Consider the following 20,807-nt stretch of genomic DNA (forward strand, 5'->3'; position numbering starts at 1 on the left):
ACTTGCACTAAGTGCTATTCATCCTTCATCCCTGCACTCACTCTGCCATTTGACTACCATTTCAACAATGGCTTCATATTAAAGATTTTGTCCTTGAATCAAATCCCTCTACGTTCTTGCCCCTCTATATCTTTGTAATATCTTCTAGCCATGCAAACTCCATCCAAGGTCTTTGCATCTCTTTAATTCTGGCCTTAAAGATTCCCTATTTTAATCAATTTGTCAGTTTTTTCAATAGCCTAGGCCCTGAAAGCTGGAATTCTCTGCCTAAATCTCCCCAATTGTCTGCCTTCCTTTCAAAATTCACATTAAAATCTATCTCATTGACCCAAGGCTGTGCTAATAGCTCCTATGGCTCACTCTCAAATCTTATTTGATAATGTTCCAATAAAGCACCTTAGATTTTTACTATATTAAAGATGTTTGAGTGGTTATTATTCTTAATGCTGTGGTTGTACGTCTTTTTTGGCTCAATTATGATTCGTGATTTGTTCAAAAGCTAATTTGTACATTCATTGCTATCTGCCTAGTTCTCAACAGTTTGACTATATCATTGTTTATAACGTACCGAGGAAAGAAGAGACGCTTTTTCTCCAGATAGGCATTTAATCCTTTCATGATTTTTTCCAATAAATGGTTACTATCCTGCAGTTTCACCAGCAATCCTGTCATAGCGGTTGCTGCCAGAACCTATGATGATAAATGGATTAAACAAAATGTCTCTACCAAGAAAATTAGTTACTTGACTATCTATTTTGATGTATTGGTATTGGTTTATTATTATCACTTGTACCGAGATAGTGTGAAAAACTTGTCTTGCACACCATTCATGCAGATCAATTCATTACATACTGCATTGAGGTAATATTGATTTACGTCTGTAAAATACCTTAGGATTTTTAACACAGTGCCTCATGATATCCTTCCAGTTCCTGTCCACAGTCTGAAAGAGTCGCCCCTCTTCTGGCATTTGTTGCATAATATCCTCAGAGGAAAAAATGGGATCTAGATATAGCCATTGAGCCTGTACTTTCAACCATTCATCGATAGTTTCCTGAATGTTAATCAGACGCTCCTCCCAATTCTAAAACACATGCAAAACAGTAAATATTATGTTGAAATAATGCATTTCAATATTTTGTTCTGCATCCTTAAAGAGAAATATGGGTTGATGCCCCTAAAATGACAATTATGATCTAATTATTTAAATTAAGTCTATCTTATTACCCTATCGAGGAAGAAAATATTCTCATTGGTAATATTAGTTTTTTTTTAATCATCTTTGCAGTTCATAAGCTAATGTATACAATTCAGATATTAGCCTTCATATCATTACAGCTTAATATGACAATTGTTCACCCATTGCTTTAAAGCATCAAATTTACTAAAGAAGTGTATCACATGATTATTGAGGTTAAAATATTGCACAGCTAATTCAAAATGCAGACCTCACAACTATCTTTTTATAATGCTATTAAAAACATTGTTAATGTTATAAAATAGTTTAGATCTTTTCTATTTTTTGGAATTGACATCACCTCAACACAACCCAGGGAGCATTTTCCCTTTGCTACATGCCTAGGGAAAAAGTGCTCATTCATTTTAGTCCAGAGTTTGTTGGTAACATCCAATGTCAGTTTCAAATACCTCAAACAATTCCATTAATCACAATTCCACTGAAGCTATTTGGACCATTTTGATTCATTCATCCAGAAGATTTTTATTTTAACATCCAATTCTAGTGTTTCTGATTTCATTGCTCTTCTAACCAATTTAGTTCGAGCATTTGGGTTGAAGAATTACCTAACATGCACTGTAAATGTAACTGTTATTGCTTTGAATAAATGTTCAAATCCTATTCTGGCCATTTAACTTTAAGTAATATTACAGATATTTATATGAGGAAACAGTGATGGAGATAGAGACTGCACAATCATTAGTAATCAACTCCGCTTCTACACTTATGATCTAGGGAGAGCCACTGATGAAGCAGCTGAGGTTGATTTGATCTCGAATGCTGCTCTGAAGAGTTATTGGAGAAGTGACTTGGGCTGAGGTGACTGGTCTCTGGTGAACTTAGGGTTGGGTCTCACTCCAGGCAGTGAATTGTTTTCCATAATCCTCGGTGATTTATTTTACTAGGGTTCCTTGGTTTCACATACAACCAAATTACTTCCTGATGTTAAGATGAACCACTTTTGGGTCACATCTAAAATTCTATACTTTTGTACTTCAGCATTTCAGCTTAGATTTTGTCAGGGTCCATTGCCTTATTGAGGCCCATTTCCTGATGTCATGTGCAGTGATTTGAATTGACTGCTGTCTGATATCTCTGAAGCTGGTTGTCTCAGAAGGAGAATATTCAGCAGTTGATTTGAAGATGAATGTAATTAATGGGAGGAGGTGGCTCCATATATACCCTTTGTCTACAATGAACACTTCAGCCTTGTCTTTTGGATCCATATGCTGCGATCTGTCATTATTGAGGATGAGGGATATTTATAGAACCCCCTCCTGCTATTAATTGCTTAATTGTCCATCACCATTCAAGACTGAATATGGTAGCAATGCAAAACTTTGACCTGATCTGTTATATGATCATTTAGCACACTTTTCAGCAGAGATAATAGCAAATATTTTATTGATCTTTCTGATTCACTTTTGCATTGTACATGATTTACATACTTAAATATCTGAATCCCTAAAATTCTACGCAGATTCTAGTCATTCTCTATTAAGGAAATAAGTCAGTTTCCAAAGTAAATGATGCTAAACTTCTTCGTCTTCATTCGGACAATTTTGGGGCCTCAATTAAGTTGTCAACATTTGTTTATAACTTCCTGCTCCCATCTATTTAACTCACATTTCCACATTTGTCTTTTTTTCTATCCTCCATTTTTATTCACCTCTCTCTATTTACACCTCCTCCAGACAGATCAGCTGTGATTAACATGCCTTCACCACCTTTTCTCATCCAGTATCACCAACATTTGCATCATGTAGTCTCTTTTGCACTCCACCCTATCACAGAAATTCCCTTATCCACCCTTGCCCCTTTTGCGACTTTAAAAACTTCTGTTTTCAATCTGAAACATTATCTCTGTTTCTCTCTCCAAAGATGCTGCCCAACCTTTTGAATATTTCCAACATTTTGTTTCCATTTTAGATTTCCAGCATCTGTGGTTTTTCACTATTCGATTACTTACTTCCGAACAGGTTTCTAATTGCTATTAAATTACTAACTGTGAACTTTTATATACATGTATTTACTCTTGTTTTCAATTGTATTCACCTTGATTTTCTCTTCAAATGGTTTGCAGAATGGTGACCCTCTCATTGTCTGGGTCTTGATAATTTGATCATCAAGGATAGCTTGAATCTCATCCACAGCTGACAAGATTGAGACACCAGTATCACGATATAAACTTGTATTAAAGCTAATTGACTCCCAAGCTTCATCCATGGTTTGCATCGCCTTTTCCAATGAGAATTCCTGATGAAAAAAAAATCACACAGGTTAACAGTTAATTTTGTTAATAAATATATTCTATTGCAATATATTTATTTAAAAATAATTAAATCATGATAAATATTAAAATGTTTTTTAGGCTATTTTGTACATCTTAAAACCATATTTATTGCAATAATACATAGTTTAGAAAGGACTGGCCATCACAAAAACAACAGGTGTTCAGAAAGGAAAGAATTTATGTGGAACCATGTTGTACGGAAAGAGGTCATATGATCCATCAGCTCATTTTGACAACCTGCTCAACTAGACTTGCTCCTCTTGCTCCTTCACCTTTGCAAATGTTTCCTTTACAAATATATATCAAATTCCTTTTCATGAGAAGATGTTGGATCTCCTTCGACTACCCTTTCAGAAAGGTAGTGCAATTCAGGCCATGAAAAATACACAGCATTAAAAAAAATCTAAACCTCTTTATATTACCTGTACATTGTATGAATTATTTTAAATCTGTTACCTTTGAGTACTGATGTTGCTGCTAATGGAAAGTTTATCTTTATTGGAGGGGAGTGGGGTGTCGAGTTAGGAGACTTACTACAACAATAGAGAGCATTGGTAAGTCTAACTTGGAGTGCAGCATTGCGTATCAGTCCCCTTATTTACACCAGGATAAACAAACTTTGGACGCAGTGCATTGAATGTTCATTAGATTGCTTCCTGCATTGAGGGATTTACTTATAATGAACAACTGAGTTGTTTGGGTCCATACCCTCTGGAGTTAAAACAAAAGAGAATTGATTGTACTGAGGCACACAAGATCCTGATGGAGCTTATCAGATCTTTATGTGTCTCAGTACAACCAGTTCAACATGGTAGATGCTCTAAAGGTGTTTCCCCATGGAGGGCAGAGAATGAAGGGTCATTAGTTCTAGTCAAGCAGTTGCCAATTAAGACTGAAGTGAGGAGAGATTTGTCCTCAGAAGGCTGTGAATTTTTGGAATTCTCAGAGGACCACAGGGAATTTAAGCATTATGGGGACCAACCAGGAAAGTAGTGGCCAAATTCATCCATGATCTTATTGACAAGAGGAGCTGTATGACTTGCTCTTGCTCCTATATGGTGAAGTCTTTTGTCTGGGTCTACTCTATTGAAACTCATATTTTATAACATTTCTATTAAATCTTCCACTAACCTTTTCCGCTCTAAAGAAAATAAACTCACCTTCTTATCTCCGGATATCAATTAAACCTTTTCTACTTTCTCTAAGACAGTGTACAATTTAAATAAATATTTACCTTGCTGGCAGCAGCGCTTGTTTCTTCAAATCTTTCTAAGTATGGATTGAGATTCAATTTAGCATTTTCCTCAGAGTTGTGCCAGAGTCTGGGGTCAAATCATAGCCCACAACGTCAGACATCTGTGCCCAGTGGCGAGGCCTCATACCCGGATTGCACAGTATAGATACAATGGGGATAACTTCCTAGAAAGTAAAACAAATCAAAGTCAATCAATCGTAACTCATTCAAGACTGAAACAAGACTGTAGAAATGAAGGTTTATTTAATTTCTGCCTTTTCAAGTGTATGAAAAACAAATACCAAATTTGAAAATTGTGATATAATTTTACAGCAATATTTAATGTTGCCTTAGATCAGTGGAAATGCTACTCAGGTCAATAAGGTTCTATTATAGTATTGGTCTATTAACTTATTTTCTACTTTTATATCTCAGTCTTTCTTGCTACATTGATATTCTCTTCATTAAGAAAAAAAACAAATATCTGTGGCCAAAGCTCAAGCTATTTTTAATTAATTTCACCTCTACTCCTGAAACAGTTGAAACTTAATATTTGGTTCCAAAGGTAACATGTGTCCTCACTGTATTTTATAATTGAGCCCATTATGCCAGACATCAAGTATCAGCAGTCCATGATATGGAAAGGTTCACTGCCTTTTTCAAACCTATTCTCAGGTATGGTCCCCTCTAGGACAGCAGCTACTCAGATTGTAATTCAGAATGGGAAGATTGTCTGCATTTTGTTCCTTGTTCCTTGACCTGATAGTGAATTATGACCATACAACATTTTTTCTTGAATGGTACCAATCAATTTCAGCATTGACCAGGATCTATATTTGCAAACTTCTGGCCTTTGTAGCTTTGAATCTTGGACATTGGAGATAATTGAATAGAAATATTTGAAGCAGCTTTCTACAATTATTTTCATGTACTGGTTAAATCTAATTAATTTACTTGAAAAAAATGGGGAAAAATGTTAAGTGATGATTTTTATTCATAAATGCTACATCTCTAATGGTTCTTCCAAAGATAAAGCAACAGATTAGTAGAACATCCAGGGAAATGTTATGTGCAAGCTTTAAACAGTAGACATTCAACAACAATTGATGTTTTAATAGAATCTTTAAATAGTAAATCATCAAAAAGTTCCTCAAAAGAGCATTATCAAACAAAATTTGGTGAAGCCATAGAAGAAAATACTGGGGCTAAGTTGTAGGTTTTAATGGGCATCTTATAGAAAGAAAGATTTCTGAGAGATTTATGGAAGGAATTCTGGTGCTTGGAGCCATTGCAGAAAAAAGTCCAACTTTCAATGGTAGAGTGATTAAAATCAGGAATGCTCAAGAAATCGGAATGTAATATTGCAGATAACAGCTCTGATGTCTTCCAATTGTCTGGCTGTTTATGCAACATTCAGTAACACTGAGGCAGAGCTGGGTACTTTTTGGATGGTGTTGCCAAGAGGTGACAGGTAGAGGAGAAATTAGAGTAGGCAAGAATAATCCTTGGGGACATCAGAGGAATAGATAGAAAAACCATTGTAGGTGATTCTCTGACTATGACTATGTACGAATGGATGGAACCAAGCAAGTGTGGCCTTACACAACGGGACAATGTTGAAGAAGCATTTGAAGACAACGGTGTGGTCAACCATGACAAAGTCTGCAGAATGGTGGAAAAGGATATATAAATTAATTGATTTTTTTTAAAACAAATAACAGCCAATTAAAATACCCAAGTAGGCATTTTACTAATATCAAAAGCAACTACGACATTACCATGGATTCATTTAATTGATTCTGAGCAACTAGAAACAGAGAAAATTGGTCCCTAGATCTGATACATGAACTTGGATTTTCCCCAATCCACTCTAGAACATTTGGGCCAAAATTTCCACTAAGTCCTGAGACTCCAATCTTTTTTTTTGTGTGGAATATGTTTTTCCATCAGATTCAATACTGCAGCATTTGAAGTAGAAGGAAATATTAAAAAGTATCAAAAGTGCTCTGAAGCTCAGCCTCAAAGTTCTCCTTTATGCATTAAATGGGCTACCATAGGATTTGTCAATGCTTCTCTCATGTTAGTCCTTTGGTCAATAGGATCAGCAGGTGACAAAAAAATATGAGACAGCTAATCTGTTGTTACTTACAAATGGCTGGCAGGAAAGGGGTGACAGTTGGGTCTTCTGACTGAAATCAATGGGGAAATTAAAGTAGGGCCAGCAACACAGTATGTAAAACTTGGTGCCCAATCCTCATGCTTTTTCCATTGCTATAGTATCCAATTTGGCACTGGATAATTGATTAAAAACATCAACTGCCAGAATATTATTGTTAATCACATTTATTATTTCTTCTACCTTAAAGTCTTTGATTTGAGCCATGACTATATCACACATTGCAACAGTTGCATTCTCTTTCTTTTCTTCTGCCACCTCTTCCTCAGCAACAAGTCGCCTTCGAGGGGCTGCTTTCTTTTTCTCAAGTTCAGCTTTCTTTTCCTTCTGCCGGAAGAATTTTAGCATTTTGTAAACCTCACGATAGAATTCATCTACTTCTGCCTCCATGCTTTCTCCATTCAGATCAAGGAACGAGCCATCCATCCACCTTAAGAACAACATGAATATAAATCCAGTGGAATGCTGTTTAGTGCTATAGGTGAGGATAAATCCGTACTGCCATATACCACATATGACCACAATAAAACAGCTTTATAATGATGTATCTATATTTTACCAGAGGTGTTTCTTCAATTACTTTTTCTGTAATGAACTCAAAACTTGACATTCAAAAGGCTTGATAATTAATTCAATTTCTTCATACCTCAATAGTTTTATTGAAGAAGCAACAGAAAACCCTCCCTCTACTTGGGCTTATTGCGTCAAATAAAATTAACTTCCTACAGTCAGGCTGGAAGCATAGATGTGAAAAATAGCCAAATCAGGTTAGATTCATTAGAACATGGACTTCCTTCATATAACATTATGAACATGAGAACATCACAGGTACATATGAACATAGAACGCAAGAAACAGAAGCAGGGTTAGACTATATGGTCCTTTATGTTTACTTCATGTTACGGACTCAGTGAATTGTCCCTTTAAGATAGAGAGTGTGTGTGTATTTGTGTGTGTGGCATGCTTACGTCAATAGAAGATAAAGGACGTAATGACGTTGTTGAAGAAGTCAGAAGAAGAAGAAGGAGAGAGAGAGAGAGAGAAGGGAGAGAGACACCAGCCTGCTAGTTTTCTCTATCGATGGATGAGAAACTATAACTGTGTCTGCCACTGAAATCCATGTATGGAAGTTAGAAGTAATCCGGTGGAGTTCACTTTGTTGCTGACCTGTAGAAGGAAACAGGTATTTGTGTGTGTGGACGACCACGATTCGGATGCTTTTCGGGGGTGAGTAAGTCACTACCGAGTAAACACTGGAGTGTTGTTTGGGTTCCATCGTGGAACATTTGGACTTTGTATGTACTCTCTCTCTGTTTTTCTACATCTACGTCTTACCTTCTGACAATGGTGGTTGTTGAAGAAGCCCTTGCTCATGTTTCACCTTATGGCTTGTGGAACTGAACTTTAAGAACCATTCCTGGACTTGGAGTTTGGGACTTTGCCACACACACACGAAAAGTTTAGTTTTAGGGGTTAACTTACAAGGTTTAACATTTTTGAATTCTAACATATTAACATTTTACTTCTATTTTACGTATTATCATAAGTAGTGATTAATAAAATAGTTTTTAACACTGAATCATGCTCAGTGTGTTTCTTTTGTTACTGGTTCATGACATTCATCATTCAGTATGATCTTTGGCTCAGCACCATTTACCTAAACAAACATTGATGCTGTACAAATGTTGATTCTCTTAAATTTCAAAAAATCTATCATCTGTCAGTGACTAAGCCTCCATGGCCTCTAGGTAGAGAATTACCCTGTGTGAATAAATTTCTTTTCAATTCTGTCCTGACTGGATAATTCCTTATTCTGAGATACAAAATCCTGTTCTGGACATTCCAGTTGGCAGAAACAGCAGTTCTGCATTTAAACTGAAAATCGTCTTAGGAACATTGTACCTTTTTCAATACAATTGCTCCAGTTATTCAAAACCCAATGGTATTGGCACACTCTGTTTAATTTCTCCTCATCAATGTGAACTTTTGCTGTACTCCCTTTATCACAAGTATATAATTTCCTCTGGCAGGGATATCACTCAGAGCCTTCATCCAAATCAACTGGAGTAGCACATAGCTTTGCAGCCTGAAAGCAATCAATGTATTTCCACTATGTTTTCTGTACATTAACCAATCCTCAATCCATGCCATTAGATTATCCCTAATCCTGTGCAACACGTTAAATTGGTTTTCCTTATCTATTCTGCCAGTTACAACCTCCAAGGTTCCAACAGATTTGTTTGAGCATAATTTCCCTTTCATAAATCCATTTTAACTCTGCTCAATCCTATTCCTTTACAAGTGCCCTGTTAACCACTCTCTTAATAATATATTCCAGTATTTTCCATATTAACAATATAGGGTCACAGGTCAATAGATTACTGTTTTCTCTCCCCCTCATTTTTTACAAAAAATATTGAACTTAAACTTGCTACCTTCAAAATTGGTGGGAACCATTCTAGAATCTATGGAAGATGACAACCAGTGCATCCACAGTCACTTCATTCAGGTTCTCGGGACTTCTGACCTTCTAGTCAAATTAATTTCTTCAATTCCAGTTTATTTTTACTAATGCTAATTTCTCTTGAGCACCTCATTTATTCTGGGCCTGTAGTCCTTTTCTATTTTTGGCAGGTTTACCTTGTCACAGTAGTGTAGCGGTTAGTGTAACACTATTACAGCACCAGAGACCCGGGTTCAGTTCCGACCGCTGTCAGTAAGGAGTTTGTACGTTCTCCCTGTGACTGTGTGGGTTTCCTCCAGGTGGTCCGGTTCCTCCCACATTCCAAAGACATACAGATTAGGAAGTTATAGCCATGCTATGTTGGCGCCGGAAGCGTGGCAACACTTGCGGGCTGCCCCCAGAACTCTCTACTCAAAAGATGCATTTCATTGTGTGTTTCGATGTACAAGTGACTAATAAAAAGATATCTTATATGTTGTTTTCATGGAAGAAGATAAATATTTGTTTAATTTCTCTGCCATTTCCTTATTCCACAATACAATTTTTCCAGTCTCATTATGTAAGCAATCCACAATAACTTTAGTTTATCTTTGCATTTCTACATACAATCTGTTTCTATGTTCCTCACCAGTTTACTCTTGTATTCTATTTTCTCTTTCCTCAACAATGCCTTAGCCCTCCTTTGCTAAATAATGAAACGTTCTCACTCCTCAGAGTTACAGCTTTTTTGGCAACTTTATAGAATTTTCATTTGTTCTTATACTACCTTTAACTTCAGTGGCGAACAAGGCCAGACCACTTATCCTGCTGGGATTTCTTGCCTTAAAAGGACACATATTACTTGCAAACTTTGTATTAATTCCTTATAAGTTAGCCATTGTTTGTTTATCTCATACTTATTAATGTAGTTTTCCAAGCTACCATAGCCAGCTCATGCTTCATCAGTTTGCTTGATTCAAACTTTACACACTGGTTTCAGATTGAATTATATATTTATATAAACTCATTATGACCACTGTTCCATTAATTGCCTGATCAGCAATTAACCCAATCTCATTATACAATATTAGATCTAAAATATCGTGTTGCCTCATTGGTTCCAAAAAAAGGCTGATCTAGAAACAATCCCTTTGTGAATTCATCCATAGTGGTAGCATCAGTTTGGTTTGGCAGTCTATATGTAGATTAAAGTCCCCTGTGATTATTGTATTGCCTTTACTATATGCACCTCTAATTTCCTGATTTATACTGTCTTACATTACCATTACTGCTTGGGGCCCAATGTGGAATTTCACCAATGGTTTCTGCCCCTTGCTGCTTCTTACTCTACCCAAACTGATTTTACTTCTAGATTTTCTTAACTAAGACCCTTTCTCTATATAGCCATCATTTAATGTCAGGGCTACACCATCTCCAAAAAGAATATCAACATTTGGCATCACCCAATTAACCATTTCCATGAATTGAGTTCTTACAACTTTCTCATAAATAATTCTTTGAGCTTCAGTAAAGTATAAATTGGATTCTTGGCAAATATTTGTTAAAAAATCATGCTTCTAGGCAATTCAATAAGCACACAGACTTTGCAGATTCAAGGGCATTTCTTTGACTGTTAACTGGACAGTTGCTTGTAAAAACTGAGATTTGATAACCTTAAGTCGGTACTAGAAGTCACTAGCTCACAGTGCAAATTTGGCTGTATTTCACTACAAATCAGCAGAGATTCGCAATCACATCACTAGTGTTGTGAATAAATGAAAATGTCACATTGCTCTGTATTTGAGTTGTTGTGACACTGTATCCAGCCCTCCGCATGGACTTGCTGCCCAGAGTGTCTGACCGCCCAGCTATGCTCATTTATTCAATATGAAGAGGGCTGGATGGGCTCACCATCCACACCTGAGAAACGCACAGCCGGCTATTAGTCAGCTTGGTTTAGACAAACAATATTGCTCAGTGATAAAAGGGAGCCTTATCATATGTATTTTATGGATTTTATAAAACAGCAAATTTAGACTAACCATTATCTCACAATCATGATCACCCTCTGGATTAACTTTTCTGCACTCTACTTACTTCTTTTCACTGCGTTGCCATTTTAGAATAAGACCAAAGAGTTTCTGGAATGGCTCAGTGTTAACCTTGATTACTTCAGCCAATGGATAAGTGGTTAGATCCCATTTATACAGAGCTTCTTCACTGTTGATATATTCAATTAACTCCTCTGCGTCTTGCAGCCTCTTCTGAACTGTTCGTACATCATTCAACATACTGAAAGCAGAACAGTATAGTTTAAAAACTTTGTGAATGAAAACATACAGGCCCAGAAATTATAGCATGGTTTTATAAGCACAGCAAATATTTGTTTGTGCAGTGTTTCAGTGATCATTTTGCTAAGTACTGCCCAACATCCAAAGCTTCAGGTCATACTGAGAAGCAGTGACACTTTTCTTCAGGTTGGGGGAGGGGGGAAGAGAGATCCAGTGGTCAGAGGCCAAATCAGGACCGGGGGGTGGAGGGGATGGTGCTGACCATCAGAGGATCAGGGTAGGAATCTGAGATGTGGAAAGTGAGGGTCTGTTGGGGGAGAGAGCATCAGGACATCAGAGGATCAGAGTCTTTATTGGCTATCATGGCTTAAAGCTAGTAGGTAGCTTATAAAGGAAAGAACATTGTGACTGATGCAAATGCTAATTGTGGTTGAACACACTCTAACTGGGAAAGAAATAGGGAATGTCACAAATATGGTAGAGAGCAGGCTCAATTTTCTGATGATACACAGAAGGTCCTGAATGAGGAGATGAGAAGGAGGAGGTATCTCAAGCTTCAGGGAAATGTGGAAGGAGGCCAACCAAACACCTGGTCAAAAAATATTGGGAGAAGAGTCCATGTAGTTCAAGACCCAAAGCACAGGAGAAATGTAATGACCTCACATAAACGGTCAAGATCAGTGAATGCATCTTCAAATGCCTTTTTAACAACTGCCTTAGCCAGTACTCAACTTGCCACAACTGATAACCAACATTCTCTATCAATCAGGATCCATAACCAACATTCATATGACTCACAAAAAGCACTCCTTCAAATCTTAAGCCTGCATCACCAGGTTCTACACAATTCCAGCTGTTCAACTATGACAATAGGTAAGCCAAGAAAATTGTGTGACATCCACCTATATACTACTTCATCTTTTGCCAGACTAGTAGGCAGACAACCAGAGGCAGCAGGGGCTATTGGGGTTAGACAGACTTACCTCTGTATTGTGACTGCCACAGAGGAGAAATGCTGGATATTGTTGGGATGACCAATTGACAAGGCTGAAGCTTGTACTTATTTCTAATCCCTCCACCTCTCATCTCACTTCCCCAAAACCTATAGTCTCTTCTGATTTACATACTAAGGATGATATAAGCATATTCCTCTTACTTTCTCCTCAATGCATCTCAACCTAATATTGACCTTTTTTTCCTTTCTGATATTCAAGGGTGCCAGTTAGTCAAATGGTGAGGAACACAAAGAGAGTGATGATAAAGGTACAACCCCATCAGTTAGATTACACACTCACCAACATCAGTTCAGCACTGTATATAAAGAAATCTATAGAAATTATATAGAATATATGGAATATATAGAAAGAATTGATGAGGTTCAAGAAATGGACATGATAATATAGATCACAAGTTTGTTCCAGTTAGGAAAGGGTCAAGGATAGAGCAGGGAGCAACTCAAGTGAGGATAAGGCTTGCACACAGGTCACATGCAGTGAGCTCAGAGAACACTTTGATGGAAGGGGTTATGCGCAATAAACTGCTTAGAGCATTGGGTCAATGCCAAATGTTAATGTAGCAACATGGCAAAGAATGGTTTTTAAGAATTTGGAGACCTTCCTTCAGGCACTTGTGAATTCAATAATGATGGTTGGGTATTGCAGCTTCTGTTGCAGGGCATGCAAACAGCCACCCCAATGTTTAAATGCTACATCAAACTGTTTTTTTTAAATAATAAGGAGGAAGCATACATTGCTGCAATGTACAGTGCACAAAACAGCTTGAAGGATCTCACAGCAGTCAAGCAATATGTCCTTCAAAAACTGCTAAGATTGCTGCCAGCCTAGGATAGTGGCAGTGACCCTTTTGGAACTCAGATTTGCTATCCTTTACTCAGACTGACAGCATCCACCTTTCTACCCTGGCTACTCCGCACTGCATGTGCTGCTGCAGTCTCAAACTGTCACTACCCGTGCAAAAAAGGTGCAATCCAAAGTGAGGCTTTCTATGCCCAGAAATTGCCTTGAAGTAGTTTGCCAATTAACTCGCATCTCCTCCACTGAAAGTCAGCAATCTTCCTTCAAACAACAATCCACTCACTGGATTACAACCATGTATGAACAAAGACACACAGATGGTCAGCTTTAAGGGCTTGCATGACGGCGATGATTTAGATTTGTATCCAATGTGAAGAGGATTGCATTTACAAATTTTGTTAGGATAGTTTATGTTGCAGTATCCTTTACTTTTGCATTGCAAACCACCTCTTCATACAAAAATACTGTAGGCAGCAAGGTGGGTAAGATCAAAAATTGTCTGTTACTAAAGTTTGAGATTGGTCTCAACAGCTGCATTAACACATTGCACACCGATGCAGAACACAAAGATCTTGGCTAAATGTGTACATTCATGTTGGCAAAGCAGAAGGAATATTGTAAATGATTTTATGCATCTTTGTACCCAAATACAGAAAAAATAACAAAAACAAAGGTTCTCAAGGCGACACCTGCAGGCTGCCCCAGAACACTCTACACAAAAGATGCATTCACTGTGTGTTTAAATGTACATGTGACTAATAAAGATATCTCATCTTATCCTAATTATTATCTATAAGTACAGTATATTGACAAGTTTAGCTACAAAGGTCTCAGTTGATGCTGACTTGATCCAGGCTCAAAGAAGAATATTGGCCTACTTGTAATCCAGGAAAATAAACAATGAAACAATTTGATACCTATACTTTACATACTTAATAAACATGAAACGTGTTTATGTATTTGCAAACTTAAGATTTTCTTTACCATCTATGAAACCAGCTTATATCAAATCTGAGTATATAATAATTTTGATTTGTTAAGATCAAACAATAGTAAATTCAAACACTGTTGCTAAATATGTTGTTGTAACCTGTTGCATCAAGTCAAGTTCAGAGCACTGTGCAAATTCCTCTGAACGTCGGGACAAGCTTTTCCAGTTCCACTATGAGTTTTTCCCGCTTTGCCAATAACTCAGTCTCTCCTTTAAGCTTTGCTTTCTCGACCAGCTGTGTAGTCACAAAAATAAAGAAATATTAGGCTTGCAATTTAAGCACTTTGGAATAATCACATAGAACAGTTTTGCAAACTAATTACAGAGGACCATTCTTATCAACATCAGGAATTTCAATCCAACCTAGGAATAGCCCCTAAGTGCTTAGTTTGCTAATGTTATGCTCTAACAGGTTTTTATGGTGACTTTGAGAGATGGCTATCAGCACTCTAAGAATTATTTGCTCCTCTACTTTTAAGTTTCATTTTCTAAGTAACACATGATCTCCTTATTTTCTTTGTATAGTATCTCACATTTATGAATTCTGATTGCAAATTTCAGAGAGCAAGTTGAAACTGCAAAACAGGACAAGATTAATGATATCCATTGTCCTGATGTGACTTAATAGGTTTATACTTAAGATTGCACTGTGTAATCTCAGAATATTGTGGAAGTTTTTGGTTATGGGTGCAAACAAGCCTGGCAAGGCTAGCATTTATTGTTAATCCCTAATTGTCCTTGAAGAAGTGGTGATGACCCACTACAGGCTGTCAGGTGAAGCAACTACTCCTATGAAGCCAGGTAGGGAATTCCAGGCTTAGATCCAGCAATGATGAAGGGATGACAATGTATTTCAGAACAATTGCAACGTGTAGAAACCTGCAGGTGAGTGTGTTCCTATGGTCATGAATATCACACATTTGGGAAACCCTCAAAGAGCTGCTGCAATATTTTTTAGTAGATAGTACACTCTGCAGCCACAGTGTGCTGGTAGTAGAGGGAATCAGTGTTTAGGATAATGGATTGGTGCTTTGTGCTGATGGTACTGAAATGTTGGGCATTAATGGTGCTGCTCTCATGCAGGCAAGGGGACAATATTCCATCACATATCTGACTTAAGCCTTTTAGATGGTGAAAAGATTTGGGGTAATTAAGAGTTGAGGCACTTACTACAAAACACCCAGTCTGTAAACTATTCTTCAACTATAGTTTTTTGCTAATTTTCACTAAATTTTTCCCTCCTGAAGGAATCATTGATCTATAGGCCTCAAAACATCATTATGAAATTGAGTTATTTATAGAACGGAATAACAATTTCCTTGCAGTTACACACCATCTTGATTTGGCGATGTATCATTACTGTAGCCATAGTATTTATATAGGCTGGCTCAGTTAAGTCATAATGATCCCTGGGATGATGATGTTGAAGGAGTTGATAAAAATAAATTCATTGAATATCAAAGATAGATGATTAAATGCCTCTTTTGTAGCACACCCATCAATGACTTGTCTTCTTCACCAGGGATAGAAACAGGACATTTGCGGTGTCATTTCCATATGGAACTCTGTGAATAACTAAGACATCTCTTCCTACGGGACAGGAGGACCTGCACACAATCTGACACATTGGGCTGCTGAGTTGACGTATGGCAGGTGACATTTTCTCACCACAAATGTGAGCAATGAACATTGCCCACAAGGGAGCATTAAACAACATGTCTTCAATAGTGCTACCACCATCATCCAATGTTTCACCATTGACCAGAAGTACAATTGTACCAGCAACATAAATACTGTGACTATGAGAGCAGATCCAACACAGGATATTTTCTATGCCAAGTATTCTGACCTCCCCTAAGCCTTTTTGTCATCTCCAGCTTTCATACTTTGCCGAATCTTGGCAAACTGCTCTAATTTTAAACATCTGTCCACCATATGGTCCTGAGACTTTGACCCTTCACCCCAGTAATGATCACACAAGATTCCGTTGTAACAGCTCAACTCACTGGATCCCCTTTCCTGAGTTCTCTCCTTCTCTCAGATCCTTTTAAACATTCCCAAAACCAGTCTTTCCTGCCAATCTTTGAGTTATCCCCTCCTAATCTCTTCATCTATGACAGCTTCTATTTTCCCCTCTGTTTGTAGGGTATTTTGAGAAATCTAAGATGCTTGCAAATTTAAGTCATTGCTTTACTTACCTCATCATTTTCATCAAAAACCGGTATGATGTTCTTTGGCCATAAGAGCACAGTGGCATGTAAGTCTAGGTCTTTGGGATCAAATATGTATATATCACAAAGGATTCAGCCGCTGATGAAGCTCCTGTAAAACAAATATTTACTACAGAGATTTCAAGTATTGGTTTCATATGGAACACAATCTTTTGCACATCAGTACTTAATTGATAAGGAGGTCTAAAGTCTTTTGATACATTCAAAGAAGCACATGACTGAAAAGAACATGAAATATTATTGATACATACTCTTGGATCCAGCATTGATGTCAGCTAATACTTTTTTTTAACCTAAGAATACCCAACCTTCTAATACCAAAGGTAGAGGAGTTTTAAAAGTATTGCACTGACTAAATGGTAAAGGAGTGTGTGCTACTGCATTGAAGGTATTCAGATAGAAAGCTTCTCTTTTTTTAAATTATAAAAGGTCAAGACAGAGTAAATGGAGCGACACTGTGCCCATTGGATGACAGTGATTGTCAAAAGAACCAAAAGTGAGATGTGACACAACTTAGACAACAAAAGGTTAGGATCTGGAATGTATTCACAGGGTGAATAGTGGAGGAAGATTGCTTCATGGCACTCAAAGGGAAAATGAATAAGTACTTGAAGGAAAAGGTTTCTAGGACTATGAGGAGAGATTGGGGGACTTGCACTGGCTGGATTGCTCTGACGCAGAGCCGGCTCAAGCTCGATGGGCTAAAAGACCTCCTTCATTTCTTCAACCTTTCTGTGTTCCTGTGTTTCTAGTCCTTCATTAGACCCACATATGTTTTGCTGCAGCTATTGTCTACCAAACTCAAACTCAAACTCATTAGTATATTGTATTAAAACATCATGGCTGTGATTTTGACTCAGAGCTCAGTTAAGAGGTATATATCACTTATTTTCAAGTTCTTCATTTCTTCCTGATAATTCAGTTTCTCCTGAACCAAATGTAACAAAAATAATTCTGCTTCTAACATTCAATTTCAGAAAAAAAGAGTTGATAAATGCCTCTCTCCCTAATGACCATAACTATTCTTTTTCCAAATGTATCAACCCTCAGATATGATCTCTGGGACATTCTCTACAGCAAAAATTGTCACTGTTAACTCAAAAAAATTGAGTAGTGGATATTCTTCCACCTTCATCAGTGTAGGTCAAATTGGAGCAAGATATATACAGTAAATGGTACAAAGGGAACTAAGGAACATCAATGAACAGAGGGACTCGAGGGTTCAAGTCCATAATTCCCTGAAGGTGGCCACACAAGGAGAAAGGGTGGTGAAGAAGGCACATAGCATGCTTGCCTTCATGGCTCAGGGCATAGGATATAAAAGTTGATACGTTATGTTCCAAATTTACAAAACACTGGTTAAATTGCACTTGGAGTATTGTGTGCGGTTGTGGTTGCCACACTGTAGAAAGGTTGTGGTTGCAGTGGAGAAAGTGTAGAGGAGATTAACTGGGATGTTGTCTGGATTAGAGGACTTTAGTTATGGAGAGTGGATAGGCTGGGCTTGCTTTCCCTGGAGAGAAGGAAGCTGTGAAATGATGTGATAAAGTAACATAAAATTATAAGAGGCATAGATTGGGAGATAGTCAGAATCTTTTTACATGGTAGGAGTATCAAAAACAAGAGGGCAAAAGGTTTAAGATGAGAGAAAGGAGTTTTAAAGGGGATCTGAGGGGGGAAGTTTTTATAAAAACACAGATTTAAATCTGGAACTCATGGCCAGAGGAGGTGATGGTATCAGATTCAATCATTGTGTTTAAGAGACGTTTAGACAGGCATACTTACTTTGATTCTCATATTCAAAGCTGCAACACCTTTACTTCTTACTTCATTCACATAGTCTATCATGTCCAGCATTTCTTTTGTATCCTCAGGAATATTCAAAGCTTTTTCACAATATTTTTCAAACTCTTGGACAAATTCTACACAAAGAAATAAAGAATTATAATTTCATAGTCACTTATATGCCCTTGAATTTGTTAAAAAAAATTTGAGATATTTATTAGCAGAAAAATGCTTGGGAGAAAAATTTAAATGAGCACACAGAAAATCAAACAGCTTGATTTTCCTGAGTTGAGCCCACCACCCACACTTGTTGCCATTCTATTGTTCTCCATTCTCTTGAACTTATTCTCCTCTGAATCCATATGGTTCTGAAGCTAAGCGTAAGACGCTGAGCGGGGACAAAGCCTCCAGTAAACATGACATGGGTAATGTGGATGGGCCGAGAACAAATCCACTCAAGGAATTACTCTGGAAACCCTTTGTCAGTTGACAAAGCACTAATCCTAAGTAATTCCATAAATTAAATATAAATAGATAAATCAGCTATAGAATTGAATGGAGCACACTCGTGTTATTGCCCATACATGTAAACAGAGCACGATCCCCTTCCTTCAGGTTTACAGCTAGTTTTGCCATTTGTCAAAGCTGTCAAGTTTTTTTTAATGCATCTGAATATTTCAAAAAAAATTTAAAGCTATTAAAAATGAAATAAATGATTAAAAAAGTCAACACTTCAAAACATTTTAAATAATTAAGTAATTAAATAAAAAACAACTTAATTAAAACAAAACTTGCCTTATTCTTATCTTTTTTCCCCCCATAAAATCCCCATTAAATGAACCTGGTGCAGGGTTAGACATCAGATACCCCTTTATGCAGGGGAATCTCAGCAAGCACTGGTTCCACTGTTGGCTTCCCTGCAGATTGCAGTAATGTTGCAGAACTGGGAAATTGTTGGCAGAACAGAAAATTCAGGACTATTAAGCACAAACCCTGAAACTAGCCAGCAACTCTCTGGGCAAAATTCAGCAAAATCAAGGCCACCATGTTCAATGATATATAGTGATAATCAGAAATGGGATGCAGCTCTTGGATTTGTTCATATTGTTATGTCCATAATTTCAAGACTACCTGCAGTAATTTATGTACAAGCACACCCATGAACCTATTATCAATACAATCTAATCCACACAAATCAAGACTTTACCCCACCAAGAACCTATTTTGGTCAAAGCACAATGATGATGGGTGTGAAAATCATTTGCTCTGAGTTACGGTACCGAAAAATCATTTGCATATAAAGAATGCATTTCAGAATTAACAAAATAAAAAAAATCATTAATTTCCACGTAACATTGACTTACCGTTCATTTTCTTCTCTGTGTTTTGAAACCAGTCCATCCAGCAACATTTCTGCACAGCTCTTTGCTTTTTCTAGCTAGGCCGTGCTTTATATCCTCGCAATCCAATTGCACCATATGAAAGTGAGCAACTTTCTGCAGGCTCATGATCTCCACTGCTAAAATTACGAAACTGGTCTATAAACTTAACAGAGATACTTAATTATTAAACAAAAGAACTGTTTAAAAGAAATGTTTGCACTGGATATAAGAAAATGGCGTACATAAGTTTATTTTATAGGTTACTGACAGTTTTCTTCTCCATTGCTACTAATTTCCCTCTCCACTGATTTCCTCCCCCATTCTTTTAACTTCTCTCTTCTCCTTTAGTCAGTGGGTACCACAAGATACAGCACTTTGGCACTCTTCTAATTGTTTTCCTTCATCTTGAGCCCAGTCAGTGAAAGCTGGTTAATTGTAGGGAGGAATGCCAAAGAAATCATGTCCTCACCAAATAATATTTAATTTTAAGTGAGAAGAATTGAATACGATTAAGAGCAGGAGCCAGCGATTACTGTTTCTTCACAATTCTGGAAATTTCACCACCTCTATAACTGAAAGTTAGCAATACAAACCTGTGAACCTGTGACTGTAGCATTCAATACCGCATTAGATGATACATTGGCTCACTGAACCACTATGAGAACTCGTTTAATTTTATTACTGTTTGAAATCAACCATTTGCTGATTCTTCATCTGTGACACCATATTCCTCACCGGAATAGCTCTACTTTTGAATTAAGTGGTGTCTTTAGTGTAGCTCCAGATATGAACAGAAAATATTCAATTGGATAACAGTAAATGTTTTTGTGTATTTCGATATGCAGATCTCATAATTGATTGGATAAAGTGATGTTATTTACTTGCACTATAAATGGACATACCTTACTCTCATTACTACATCAGGGAGGA

General features: G+C 37.2%; 1 protein-coding gene across 1 annotated transcript in view; it reads right to left on the reverse strand.

The window, feature by feature from the left end:
• Positions 1–20,807, reverse strand: part of LOC127571333 (dynein axonemal heavy chain 12-like) — a 144,971-nt gene that overhangs the window by 101,365 nt on the left and 22,799 nt on the right. The window contains 15 exon segments of the mRNA XM_052017623.1: positions 569–690; positions 890–1,084; positions 3,293–3,493; positions 4,765–4,826; positions 4,829–4,949; positions 7,124–7,370; positions 11,481–11,675; positions 14,553–14,635; positions 14,637–14,714; positions 16,678–16,776; positions 18,496–18,632; positions 19,703–19,761; positions 19,860–19,930; positions 19,932–20,033; positions 20,471–20,484. Of these exon segments, the coding sequence (XP_051873583.1) occupies positions 569–690; positions 890–1,084; positions 3,293–3,493; positions 4,765–4,826; positions 4,829–4,949; positions 7,124–7,370; positions 11,481–11,675; positions 14,553–14,635; positions 14,637–14,714; positions 16,678–16,776; positions 18,496–18,632; positions 19,703–19,761; positions 19,860–19,930; positions 19,932–20,033; positions 20,471–20,484 (1,786 nt within the window).

This window comes from Pristis pectinata, chromosome 6 (genome assembly GCF_009764475.1).
Source record: "Pristis pectinata isolate sPriPec2 chromosome 6, sPriPec2.1.pri, whole genome shotgun sequence".
Lineage (NCBI taxonomy): Eukaryota > Metazoa > Chordata > Chondrichthyes > Rhinopristiformes > Pristidae > Pristis > Pristis pectinata.